This window comes from Choloepus didactylus, chromosome 8, assembly GCF_015220235.1.
Source record: "Choloepus didactylus isolate mChoDid1 chromosome 8, mChoDid1.pri, whole genome shotgun sequence".
In the NCBI taxonomy this organism is placed as follows: Eukaryota; Metazoa; Chordata; class Mammalia; order Pilosa; family Megalonychidae; genus Choloepus; species Choloepus didactylus.
The window spans coordinates 117,521,965-117,534,965 of record NC_051314.1 but is presented as its reverse complement, the minus strand read 5'-3'; the positions used below and the strand labels follow the sequence as shown (position 1 = coordinate 117,534,965).

Genomic DNA, 13,001 nt, shown 5'->3' with positions numbered 1-13,001 from the left:
TCTCTAAGATCTGAAACAAGACAAGGATTACCACCATCACCACTGTTATTCAACATTTTGTTAGATATTCTAGCTAAAGCAATTAGGAAAGAAAGAGAAATAAAATGCATCCAAATTGGGGTGGTGGAAGGGAAACTTTCCCTTTTTGCGGATGACATGATTTATATAGAAAGTCCCGAAAAATCTACAACAAAGCTACAGAGCTAATAAGCGAATTCAGCAAAGTGGTGGGAAACAAGGTCAACTTACAAAAATTGGTAGTGTTTCTATACACTGGTAATGAGAAATCTGAGAATGAAATCATGAAAAATTCCCTTTACAATAGCAACTAAAAGAATCAAATGTCTAGGAATAAATTTAACCAAGGATGTAAATGACTTATACACAGAAAACTACAAAATATTGCTAAGAGGAATTTTAAAAAAGACCTAAATAAATGGAAGGACATTCTGTGTTCATAGATTGGAAGACTAAATATTGTTAAGATGTCATTTCCACCCAAATTGATTTACAGATTCAATGCAATCCCAATCAAAATTCCAGCAGCCTTCTTTGAAGAAATGGTAAAGACAGTTTTCAAATTTTTATGGAAGGGTAAAGGGTCCTGAATAGCCAGAAACATCTTGAAAAAGAACGGATTTGGAGGATCCACACTTCCTGACTTCAAAGCCTATTATAAAGCCACAGTGGTCAAAACAGCATGGTACCTGCATAAAGATAGATATATCAACCAAAGGAATCAAACTGAGAATTCAGAAACATACCCTCTTATCTATGGCCAACTGATATTTGATGAGGCTGCCAAGTCCACTCAACTGGGAAAGAATAGTCTCTTCAACAAATGGAGCCAAAAGAGTGAAAGAGGACTCTTATCTCACACCATATATAAAAATTAATACAAATTGGATCAAAGACCTAAATATAAGAACCAGGACCTTAAAACTCCTAGAAAAAAAAATGAAGGGAAGCGTCTTTGAGATCATGTGTTCGTCAATGGTTTCTTAGACTTTACCCCTAAAGCACAAGCAATGAAGGAAAGAGTAGATAAATGGGACCTCCTCAAAATTAAAAACTTTTGCACTTCAGAGGACTTTGCCAGGAGAATTAAAAGACAACCTACTAAATAGGAGAAAATATTTAGAAACCACATAATTGATACAGGTTTAATATCCAGAATATATAAAGAAATCCTACAACTCAACAATGAAAAGATAAAAAACCCAATTTTGAAATGGGCAAAAGACTTGAATAAACATTTCTCCAGAAAAGAAATACAAATGACTAAAAAGCAAGTGAAATAATGCTCAACAATCACTTTCTTTTAGGGAAATGCAAATCAAAAACACAATGAGATATAATTTCATACCTACTAGAATGGCTATTGTTACAAAAACAGAAAACTACAAGTGTCAGAGAGGATGTGGAGAAATAGGAACACTCATGCATTGCTGGTGGGAATATAAAATGGTGCAGCCACCATGGAAGAAAATTTGGTGTTTCCTCAGAAAGCTAAGTATAGAATTGCCATATGATCCAGCAATCCTGCTACTAGATATATATCCAGAAGAACTGAAAGCAGGGTCTCGAACAGATATTTGCACACTGATGTTCACAGTGGCATTATTCACAATTTCCAAAATAGAGAAGCAACCCAAGTGCCTCCAAGCATCAATGGATAAACCAAATTTGGCATATACATCAGATGGAGTATTATTCAGCCATGAAAAGGAATGAAGTCCTGACACATGTTAACAACGTGGATGAACCTTGAAGACATTATGCTGAGTGAAATTAAACCAGACACAAAAGGATATATACTATATAATCTCACTGATATGAACTAATATAATAACCAAACTCACTGAGTTAGAATATAGAATATAGGCTACCAGGGGATAAATTGGGGTAGAGAATGGGTTGCTGATGCTTAATTTGTACAGAATTTCTATTTAGGTTGATTGTAAAGATTTTGAAATGGATGGTAATGGTATCCCATGATTATGAGTGTAATTAATAGTGCTGAATTATGTGTGGTTGAAAGGCAAAGTTTGGGATCATGTATGTTCCTTGAATGCGAGTTAGGAGATAAGACACAGGACTGTATAACATAGTGAACCCTGTTGAGGACAATGGCCTGGGGTTAATAGTACAAGTGTAAGAGTGTTCTTTCATCAATTGTAACAAATGTACAACCCTAATACAAGGTGTTAATATTAGGATGGTATATGGGGAAAAATAATGTAAACTATGGACCATAGTTAAATAGTACTATTTTAATATTCATGCATCAATTGTAACAAAGGTACCACACTAATACAAAGTGTCAACCATTGGGGGGGGTCTATGGGAATGTTTTATTTTTTTACATGACTTTTGTAAACCTACAACTTCTCTAATTAAAAAATAATAATTTTTTTAAAAACATGCTAAGTGAAAGAAATCAGATGCAAAGTACTACATATTATATGAAGCCATTTATATAAAACATATATATATAAATAAACCTATGGAGACAGAAATAGATTAGTTATGTTGAGCTAGAGAAGGATTGAGGGATTAAGAGGTGACTGCTAAGGGATATGTAGTTTTTCTTTTTGGAGTAATGAAAATGTTCTAAAATTGATTGTGATGATAAATGTACAACTCTGTGAATATACTAAAAACGATTGATTCTACACTTTGGGAGGATTGTATGGTATGTAAATATATCTCAATAAAACTGCTTTTAAAATTAGTGATATATGCTATGGAGAAAAACGAAGAAGGAAAGGAAGATAAGTTTTGTGGGGAAAGGGTGCATAACTGTGTAGAGTGCTAGGGTAACGTTCACAGAGAAGGTGATAGTGAGCAAAAATCTGAAGGAGGTAAGGGAGTCAGCCAAGCAGATAACTGGGAGTGGATTCTGCAGGCAGAGGGAGTCACGGGCACACAGCTTCTAAAGCAGCAGTTGTTTCCTGAATTCAGAGAAAAGGAAGGAAGACAGTGAGGTTGGAGTGGAATGAAGAAGGGGGAGAAAAGTAGATATGAGGTGAGAAGTAACAAGGGAGCAAATCAGTTAGGGTTTGAACAGACATTTTACTCAGAGTGAGGTGGGACTCTGTGGAATGGGTTAAGCAGAGGAGTCACATAACCTGACTTAATTTAGCAGGATCACTTCAGCGAGACCTGTTCAGGGTTGAGTGTAAAAGCAGGAAACCGGTTAGGTGGGATGACCATACATTCCAGTTGCCCAATTCACACCTGCTATGGTATTAAGTAAGAGATTCTGTAAATAAGAGATTCTGCTTGCTTGGATCAAGCTGGTAGCAGTGGAGGTGAGAAGAAGTGGTCAGAATCTGGATTTATTTTGAAGGTATAGCTGAGAGAATCTGCTGATGGATTTAGATGTGGTCTGTGAATGAATGAAAGAAGTCTAGGGCGACTCCAAGATTAGGAGCCTGAGCAGTTGGAAGGAAGAAGGTGCTATTTACTGAGTTGGGGAAGATTATGGGAGAAGTGGTTTCAGGGGAATAATCAGAAATTCTGTCTTCACTATGTCAACATTTGAAGGTGTCTATGAAACTTCAAAGAACAGATACAAAGTAGGCAGTTAGATAAAGGAGCTTGGATTCAGGAGAGACTTCAGGGCTGGAGGTATAAATTTGAAGGTAGTCAGGAAAGAAAGTTGATGAGGAATGAATGAAGACAAACTAAGGATATCCTAGGAGTAAGTCCTATGGCACCCCAACTTTAAGAAGTAGAGACAGTGAGAAGGAACCAGCAAAGGGGACTAAGAAGGAGTGACCAGTGAAGGGAACCCAGAAGAGCATGATATTCTAGACACCGAGGAAAGAAAGTGCTTTTGTGAGTAAGGAGTGATGAAATTCTCAAGCCTGCTGATAAGTCAAGTAAGATGAGGAATGAGAATTGACCACCAATTTTAGCAATCCAGAAGACATTGGTGATTTTGAGAGGGAAGCATGAGAGTGGAGCGGGAGACAAAACCTAATTAAAAGGAGTTACAGAGAGAAAGGAAGGAAGAGAATGCAAGACAGAATAACAAAGGTTTTGAAGTGTTTATTATAAAGGGAAGGAAAGCAATTGAGCAGGAGCTGAAGGTTAAAAGGGTTCATGAGTTTTATATTTGTTTGTTTAGTTGTTCTTGTTTTTTGTTTTCTGTTTTCTTTCTTTTCCTTTAAGAAAGGTGGAAATAGCTTGTCTGTAGGTGAATTGCAGTGATTCAACAGAGAAGGGGAAATTGATGGTGCAGGATAGCTAGAGGTGAGACTTGGAGTGATGGCCCTGATGAGGCCAAAGAAGACGGGATCCAGGATGGCATCGGAGAGGTGGCCTTAGGCTGGGTGAATCTGTAATAAAAGGAGGAAAGGCTGGGTACGTGGGTATTGATGGGGTAGGGGAGTAGGATGGGAGTGATGGCGCAAGCTTGCAGAAGGTTTCTTCTGACTGATTTCTTATAAGATAAAAGCACACATATTCTTTAGGTTGCCAGAAGATCATAATTTCTGTGCTGTGCTTATATAAGCCTGTGTGGCCAGCAGCCCCTTGCAAGCCTTGTTTTCTGGTTTCGGCTGCCAGTCATGTTTCTGTGGCTCTGTTCTTGGCCCTGTGACTAACTGATATCTCTTCTCATTATATGTCTTTCCATTTCTTGTTGTGTGTTCTGAGTCTCACTGCTCTTTGCCAGCTGCCCACAGCCATGACACCCATCTTTTGCACTTCCTTAAAAGCGTTTCCCCTCCCCAACATAAAGTGACTGCATGTTTTACAGCTTTCTTATTCTTTTCAAGATTTTAGAAGAATCTGGATGATGGACTCACAGGGCAATGACTGTGACGTCTGGCAGTGGTTTAAAGGCTCAAACAAATGCAGAAAATTCGTATGTCATATGCCACCTGGAGAATTTGATCTTCTGGGCAAAGGAATTTTTGAAGAGGCCTTCTCATCCCCAGTGATGTGGAAATGAATGAAAACCACCCATATGTTTTGGGAAGTGTGGCAGGAAGGGTCCTCACCCAGGAGGGGTGTGGCTCTCAGCCTTTGCTCTCACAGCCAAGTCCTGGTACCTTAGGTGATTCAGGCTCTCTGGATTACAGTTGCCTCATCGATAAAATGAGGGGCTGGACCACATATTTATTGTCTCTTCAAGTTTTAGAGTTTATTGTGTATCCGGGCTCAGAGTGAAGGCAATAATGAGAGTAGTGATCTTTTCCTAACAATTTTGCAACATACCACTCCTAACTAAATAAAACTGCTAAATGAAAACACGTATTCCTGGAACCAAAAAAGAAGGAAGTCAGATATTTTGTTTTGAAAATAAGTAATGTTAAACAAGAGCTTTCTCTGAAAGATTCTGTGAATCTTTAGAAGTTACTTGAGCTGCAAAAAAGCTGTGAACCTACCCAGTGATTCATATCTAGTGATAATATAATTAATATCATCAAGACAAAGAATTTATTTAAACTGTAATGGAAATGACAGGCATTTCTAATTCCTGAGATAATTTTGTGATTTGTACATGATAAGGATCTACTGATACCAAGTATACCAAGTATTTGCCTGAATTTTTTTTTTTGTATTTCCCAATGTAATTTTAAAACTTTCTATTTATTTATTAAATGTATCTAGGAAAGGAATCTCCATATATCAGCATGAGAAAAGGCCTAATTAACTTCAGGTCTAACAAAGGTATCTGTTGTTTAATATAAATTTCCCTCTCTTAATTTCAATACATAACTTACTCTGAATAATTTCTCTCCCTCTTGTTTTTTTTTCCCTTCAAGCAGTGCTTTCTTTTGCAGTTTTTTGTTTGTTTTGTTTTGTTTTGTTTTAACCAAACTGTGCATAATTTATGTTACTTACATTGCTTAACTCGTAGATGTTTTCTTTGGCCAAGGTGAATATAAGTTATATGGCTTACACTGATTAACTTGTAATTGCCTGAGTTGAGTAAAAAAAAAAAAAAAAAACGGATTTAAAAGATTTACTGTAATATAGATGTTAAAGACCTTCCTTTGTATATGAAGAGGTTACTACCAAATTGCTGTCAGTGAAGCTTATGATTGAAAAATAGATTTTGCCATATCAATCATGGATTAAGATAATTTTTACAGTGCTTTTCTACTGAATTCTCCTTACTACCAAGGTTGCACAAAAGACTCAACAAGCTTAGAGGAATAAACAATACACTGGGTAAAGCTATATACATACTCTTGGCCTCACTGTCATCCTATGGCAGTTAAAATAATGGGTCACATTAAAAGAGAAACAATATAATAACTGTCCAAGAAAGATGATTTTAAACAAAAAATACATTGTTTATTTCTGCTCTAAGGCTAAATATTACATCTGACTATTCCCATTGGTATTTCCTAGGAAATGAAAAGATTTGCTACCAGAACACAGAATAAGATCAGACACTAGCTCATACTTCACGAAGGTCATTTTCACTCCCCAGAGATCCTGGGCAACAGCTTGAGCCTCTCATAATCCAATTTAAATTAAACGGTAGGGATAGCATTACAGATTTCCATTCTGTCCATGTTCTGCACGTGGTATGTGGTTTTCTTATATGATTACATAGGGTTTCCAACCAAACCTACGAGGCATTGAGAGGGAAAGAAGAGGAGGAAAGGGGAAGGGGCTACTAGCTTAATTCAACAATGATGCTAGAAAGTTATCAGAGAGTATCTGAAGCAGACAACCTTTTTTTATACCTTGTTTGTTTGTTTAATATTGTGTCTCTCTCCTTTACCCATACACATAGGTACTTGCAGCAAATATCATGGACTCTGAAATTACTTTGAACAAAAGGAAATTTGACATGGCACATGGAAACTTTGAGGAAATTAAGATTTAAAATATAATTGAAAGAGATAACCAGGAGATATTCTATAACTAATATCTGTATGGCTCTTTACATCATATAAAGTGTTCATTTGAACATTGTCTTAAAGCCCATTTATTCTTCACGACATTATTGAGATCTTCCTGCTTCTCCCTTTATGTGTTAGACCCTATTGGATATATTGAATAATGAGATAGAGACCACTCAAAATGCTTTCCATGTAATTCCATTCCCTACTATACATAATTGCCTAAACAATAGTTAGCCTTTACCTACACTTCTTGTAGTCCTCTGCCTGAGGGTGGGAATCAGGAATTGTTCAGGTAGTCCTGGGCTGTGCAGCCAGGCTGACCTCACCTTCCCATGAGAGGAGATAGGCATTAGAAGAGGGCTTCTCCCACCAGCTTCTTCCAAGGATTTCCAGACTTCTGCTGTCTCCAGTTGGAGAGAATGTTCTAACCAAGTACATCCAATCAAAATATGAGAGCCAAATATGCAATTTTTAATTTTCTAGTAGTCACATTAAAAGTAGTAAAAAAGAAACTGGTGAAATTAAATTTAATTATATACCTTATTTAACCCAATGCACATAAAGTAGTATTATTTTAACACATAATCAATATAAAGAATTAGTAATGAGATTTTTTTATATTTCTTTTTTTTCATACTAAGTCTTCAAAACCTGGTCTGTATTAGTGTGATTGTGAAAGCTCCCTTTATCCAGTGTATGGATCACACTCCCTTTATCCACTATATGGATGGATGAGTAGAAAAACGGGTACAAAAAACTAAATGAAAAATAGGGTGGGGGGGATGATTTGGGCGTTCTTTTTTACTTTTATTTTTTGTTCATATTTTTACTCTTTCTGGTGTAAAGAAAATGTTCAAAAAATAGATTGGGGTGATAAGTGCACAACTATATGATGGTACTATGAACAGTTGATTGTACACCACAGTTGATTGTATGATATGTGAATATATCTCAATAAAACTGAATTAGAAAACAAAAACAAAAACCTGGTCTGTATTTTACACTTTCAGAGCCCTCAATTTGGACTGGCCACATTTCAAGTGCTCAATAGTGGCTAGTAGCTACTGTGTTGGACAGTACAATTCTAACCTTTTAATATATTCCCTGGTGAAGGTGTTGTCTAGAGAAGTGAAGTTTAATTATAGGCTCCCCAAACCCCTGCTTATGAAATCTTGTAACAACTTTCTTTGTTTCCTTTGGCATACCAGGATCAAATTTCTCCTTAATTTATTTAGGAAAACACCTATTACAATGATCATAAACAGTTCTCAAGCAGGTGATTTGTAATGTTACTCATTGCCCTGCAGAGCTGATATGCATATATCTTTCAGTAAAGGGTGCAGTGATAATGGGAGTAGAGAGCCTATAATAACCCATTATTCCCATGTAGCACTTGCAAAGGAAAATTTGATATGTGGCTGTTACAGGTCTGAAACCCTGGAGAGTTTTCTGAAGATCCAGCTTATCACCCAGACCCACATACTCAGCCTGACTAAAGAAATCCCTGCTCTAGTGTCCATGTCATATTCCTTGGGTCACTTAGAACACTTATTATAATTCACAACTGTATTTGACTCTGTCACTGAAAGCTGATGATTTTGCCAACATGATCACCAAGAGAAGGCAGAAAACATCAAAAATCAAGCCCAGTGTGTCCAGTCTTGCCTGATGCTTGAATCCTAACACTTCTGATTCATGAATCTTGACTAATTTAAATCAGTTGACTAATAAGATTTATTGAGTACCTGCATGTGACTGGTTCAAAGGGAAGACAAAATAATTTATAACACATGACCCTTGCTCTTGAATCTAGTAGAATCTAATAGAGTCATGATTCATTCACATAGATCAAATAGCAAAGGGTGATAGAAAATCGGAAAGGGGATTGAGAGACAGTCATTAGATATGTCTTCAAGAAGGTAAGGCTTTTTCTTGACTTTAGGATGAGCAGATAAAAGAAAGTATACACCAATTGAGTGGAAACACTTAAACTGAAAAAGAGCACTGCCTGCACAGATCCATGGGAAGACTGGCTTTACCAGGGGGCAGGTTGTCTGTGCAGTTGGGATGGTGGTGAGGCTACATGGGTAGCACCAGACCATGTTAGGATGGGATCTTAAAAACTTGCCGTACTTGGATTTGATATGGTAGGCCATGCAAAGACAGGATTTAGCAAGAGTAAAGTGGTGTTTTAAGACAATGATTTAATCACCTTTGACCGGATGAAGAAAGAATCAGTTAAAGGCAGAAAAAAGGGATAAGACCTTTTATAATGATCCATGAGTGTGATGACAAGTGCCTGGACAAGCGATAAAATAAAAGGAATAGATAAAAGGAAGAGATGGTAAGAGTTGTTGAAATATATGCTATGATGCTATGTGGTATTGAGAACTAAGGGGAGAGCTTCAAAATTTGGGGCTTAGACGATTAAAAGAGTGGTGGTGCTCATGAGAGGGTCAGGAGTAGTTGGAAAGTAGAACTTGTGGGATGGGGAGGACGTCAGGTTCGTTTTTGACCATATAGTGCTTGGTTATAATTCAAGTGGGCACAGATGATAGGCAATTGGAAATACAGTTTTAAAAGGTCATATCTGGAGTTTAGGATTTGGCCAGTGTTCAAATTGGATAGTTAAACTGCTTTTTTACCCACCCTGAGGAAAAATACAGACATCCTGGGGATTCTGATCATAGTCCACCAGACACTCTGAGGAGCAATTCTGTAATATGTACTTTTTAAATTTGTTAGGCTGAGCCTAACAAATCATTTATCTCTTCCCATAACAACCTCATGCTTACTTCCAAAGAAGCAAGCTTCTGCCCAAGTTAGGAAAAGGGGAGAATTTATTCTCTGACTCATAATCTTATTAGCAATGGCAATTGTGGAGGATGTGGGAAGTGAAAGTTGCCCTCTGTGTTTCAGTCTTCAGAGGGGAAGTGAGACAATACAGTGGAAGGAGTGAATAATTCATTTCAGATGAAAAGGGGGTGCTGACATCTATTGTGAATTATGCTTGCCCAAGACTAACTCATCTCCTTCCTCCTTTATCTCTTCTACCTAACCTTGTCAAGTTGCCTCTGGAAAGAAAAGTGCTTCTTTTACGTTGGACACAAGCGTTGCTTACCTGTGTTAAACCACATCAAGAATGACCTTGACATACTTCTTGGTTCTGGGCAGGGCTGTGATGATGGTATTCTAGGAAGTAGGTCCTGGCCTTCCCACCCTGCAGGGCTCTTTCAAGCACTGCTAGCAACCAGGAGCTGGAGACAAGACTTGAAAGTGTGGGGCAGATAATAAAATGAAATCCAAGTAATAAGCAGTGGGAAATCTACAACAGTGGGTAGTTACCTGACAGGGCCATGCAGGTGGACAGAGCATGCTCTCATATGGATCTGGAAGGAAGACATACTATATCCAAACAAGCAATGCCAAGGAGATCTGACAGCAGATAACACGGACCCTGCTTTGCATACTGGGGCAACACCCGAAGGATGGGGGCATAGGGAGGGAACCAGGAGATTTAGGAATGGGGAGATAAGAGTAGGTCACTTACCAGAACTAGGAAACAGGCAGAGGTTTGGGCTCAAACCAGTGACTCAATTACTTGAAATGAGTGTGAAGGGGCACAGACAGCTTATTTGATAAATGGATTAATTTATTGATGAAGATAAAATGCCTGAAAGAATAATATAAAAGAAATTTGTCTTCTAACATTTTATTACCCATCCATCCCCCTCCCATCAATCATTTTCTTTAAAAAATCATATCATCTATTAAGCTTTATCCCACGTAATTTTTACAAAATTTTCACAAAGCCATTCCTCTGGCTAAATTATTCCAGTTTCTAGAAAAAGGAAGACAGTTTGTTGGCTAAGTACCAAACTGAATCTCTCCATTAGAAGGGAGCACACCATTTTTATTTCTCTCAGTATTTTAAGTACAGAATTTTGTTTCTCATGAGGAAGTTCTTGTATTAGCAGGGCAGTGCCAACTCCAGTGCATATGGTACAAAATCTATTAATAGATTATGTCTTTAATAAAGCTGAAGTTGAAAACAGTATTGTTCCAAAAAGAGAAGTATAAAATGGAAAGGGGAAATAAAAATATTCTGCCTCCTTGTTTAGATGACATCTTTGTGAAAGTACATATTTCAAAAGCAATATAAAATCTTTATTGTGCTCTTACCTACCTATATTTGGATTTGGGGGCTGTTTTATCCTACTCATTAATGAAAGAAAAAAATAGTACATTTAACTAAATCTAAAAAGTAAATTAAAAACTTTTTCTTTTCTCAGAACCAGCTCCTCCAAAGTCACTTTTTGCAGTGAATAAAACCCAGACTTCGGTGACTTTACTCTGGGTGGAAGAAGGCATAGCTGATTTCTTTGAAGTCTTCTGTCAACAAGTTGGCTCTAATCAGGAAACCAAACTCCAGGTATGGTACATTTTGATTTTCCTTTTCTGAGTTAATTTTGATTGAGACTAATTATCTGAGCAAGATGAAAATCTTCTATTTTTTTAGCTATAGAAAATGAAAACTGTTCATTTCCTCTTGGATGTTTCAGTGATACAAATTAACAGTATGCTTAGAACAAGCCCAAAACATGTTATGAGAAGCAACTTGGCAAAACCCAAAGTTTACTTTATCTTTGTGCTTATCGTTGTCCTTAATTCTTAGCCACTCCATATCATTAAAATAAAGAAAGTGGTTTATTTTTTTTTCCTTTTGTCGATTAAATTGATCAAAGGGAAGAAGACATGGCCACATAAAACATAATTAAACAAATATGAACTAATTGTCAGTTTTGTGAAAGACACTGTGTAAAACACAGATGATAGAATCAATATGTGCCTTCCACAAACTTTGGATATAGTAGTGGATATTACGTAAATGTAAAAATAACTAGAGTAAAATATAAGTTCCACAAGAGCGAGCCATTCTACTAAGAGAATTCAAGCAAGAATCCACGTCTAGGTAGTAAAAACAAGCCAATTTTGTTTGGAAAATGAAGGCTGAAAAGGTGACTATTAAACTTTTAGAATCACAAATAACAGATATGACAAATACTGAGTTGTTCACCAGGTCAAAATGAGTGGAAGGAGAGAGATGACCAGTAGAAAAACAAGCAAAAGGTATTTTACAGCCAGAGGCTGAAGGAAAAGGGCAAATGTGTGCGCAACTTCACATAACACAGTGTAGAGTAAGACTAGGAACATGAATAATGCTGCTTTACAAGTAATGAAGTTCGTGAGATTGAGAAGAAAAGAGCTTTGCAGGGAGTACAAATCTTTTCATACTGAGTGTTAAGATAATTTGCTTTGATTCCTTTTCCCTTTTGACATTCCCTTCTACAAATGTATCTCTTTTTGATCTGCATTGAACAAGCTGAATTTTTTTTTTTCTATTCTAAGAATCCATTTTGAAAGTAACTGCTCCTCCAGTTAACTACAGGTAAACTACAGTGATATCTTGCTTTAGAAAACAATGGTTAGACACCTAGTTACTACAACTGAGTCCTGTTAGCCTTAGAATCATTGTTTTGTAGGATAGTGAAAGAAGTGGGTGTGGAAAATAAGTGCTGATGGATTCATCTCTTTAGGCAGCTGTGTTTCAGATCCTTGTTTTGAAAAAAAATATTATGCTGGCTCCATCTTTTTATATTGTAGGGTACTTGTCACTAATCAAATTATTGACGCATAAAATTATCAATTTGCTTCACTCAAGAACAGGTCAATATTATTTGTTATAAGTAGGCTTAGCCTGTCCTTTGCAGTAACAAGCTTCATAAGGTCAAGCCCCAAGATTGAGGGCTCGGCCTACTACAATGGTAGTCCCCAGTGCTTGGGAGAATATCAGGAATTCCCCAGGTGGGGAAGTTTAATGTTTCCACATTTTTCCTCAGGCCCTCAAGAGAGCTTTGCAAATACTTTTTATTCTCTGCCCAAATTACTCTGGGATGTATCAGGGTTTCATGTTAACCTTTACAAACCCCCTATTTAAGGTTCCATGTAATTATGGAACAAGTTAACTTATATAGCATGCTACAGAAAATATAGATATTGCACCAAATAAACATCCCTTTCTTTGGTCTCCCATAGAAGCTGAGGCTTTAAAACACAGTCAATATC

General features: G+C 37.0%; 1 protein-coding gene and 1 long non-coding RNA gene across 3 annotated transcripts in view; one reads left to right on the top strand and one right to left on the bottom strand.

Moving 5' to 3' along the window:
- The window catches only part of PTPRO (protein tyrosine phosphatase receptor type O), a 254,990-nt gene that overhangs the window by 190,715 nt on the left and 51,274 nt on the right, over window positions 1-13,001 (top strand). For both annotated transcript variants that reach the window (XM_037845676.1, XM_037845675.1), the window contains exon 13: window positions 11,168-11,307. In XM_037845676.1, coding sequence (XP_037701604.1) covers window positions 11,168-11,307 — 140 coding nt within the window. The remainder of the gene's footprint in view (window positions 1-11,167; window positions 11,308-13,001) is intronic.
- LOC119541595 lies at window positions 9,762-10,493 on the bottom strand. The gene is made up of 3 exons (XR_005218307.1): window positions 10,426-10,493; window positions 10,221-10,264; window positions 9,762-10,132 (listed from the first exon to the last, which is right to left on the bottom strand). It is a non-coding gene; the product is annotated as an uncharacterized LOC119541595 (long non-coding RNA).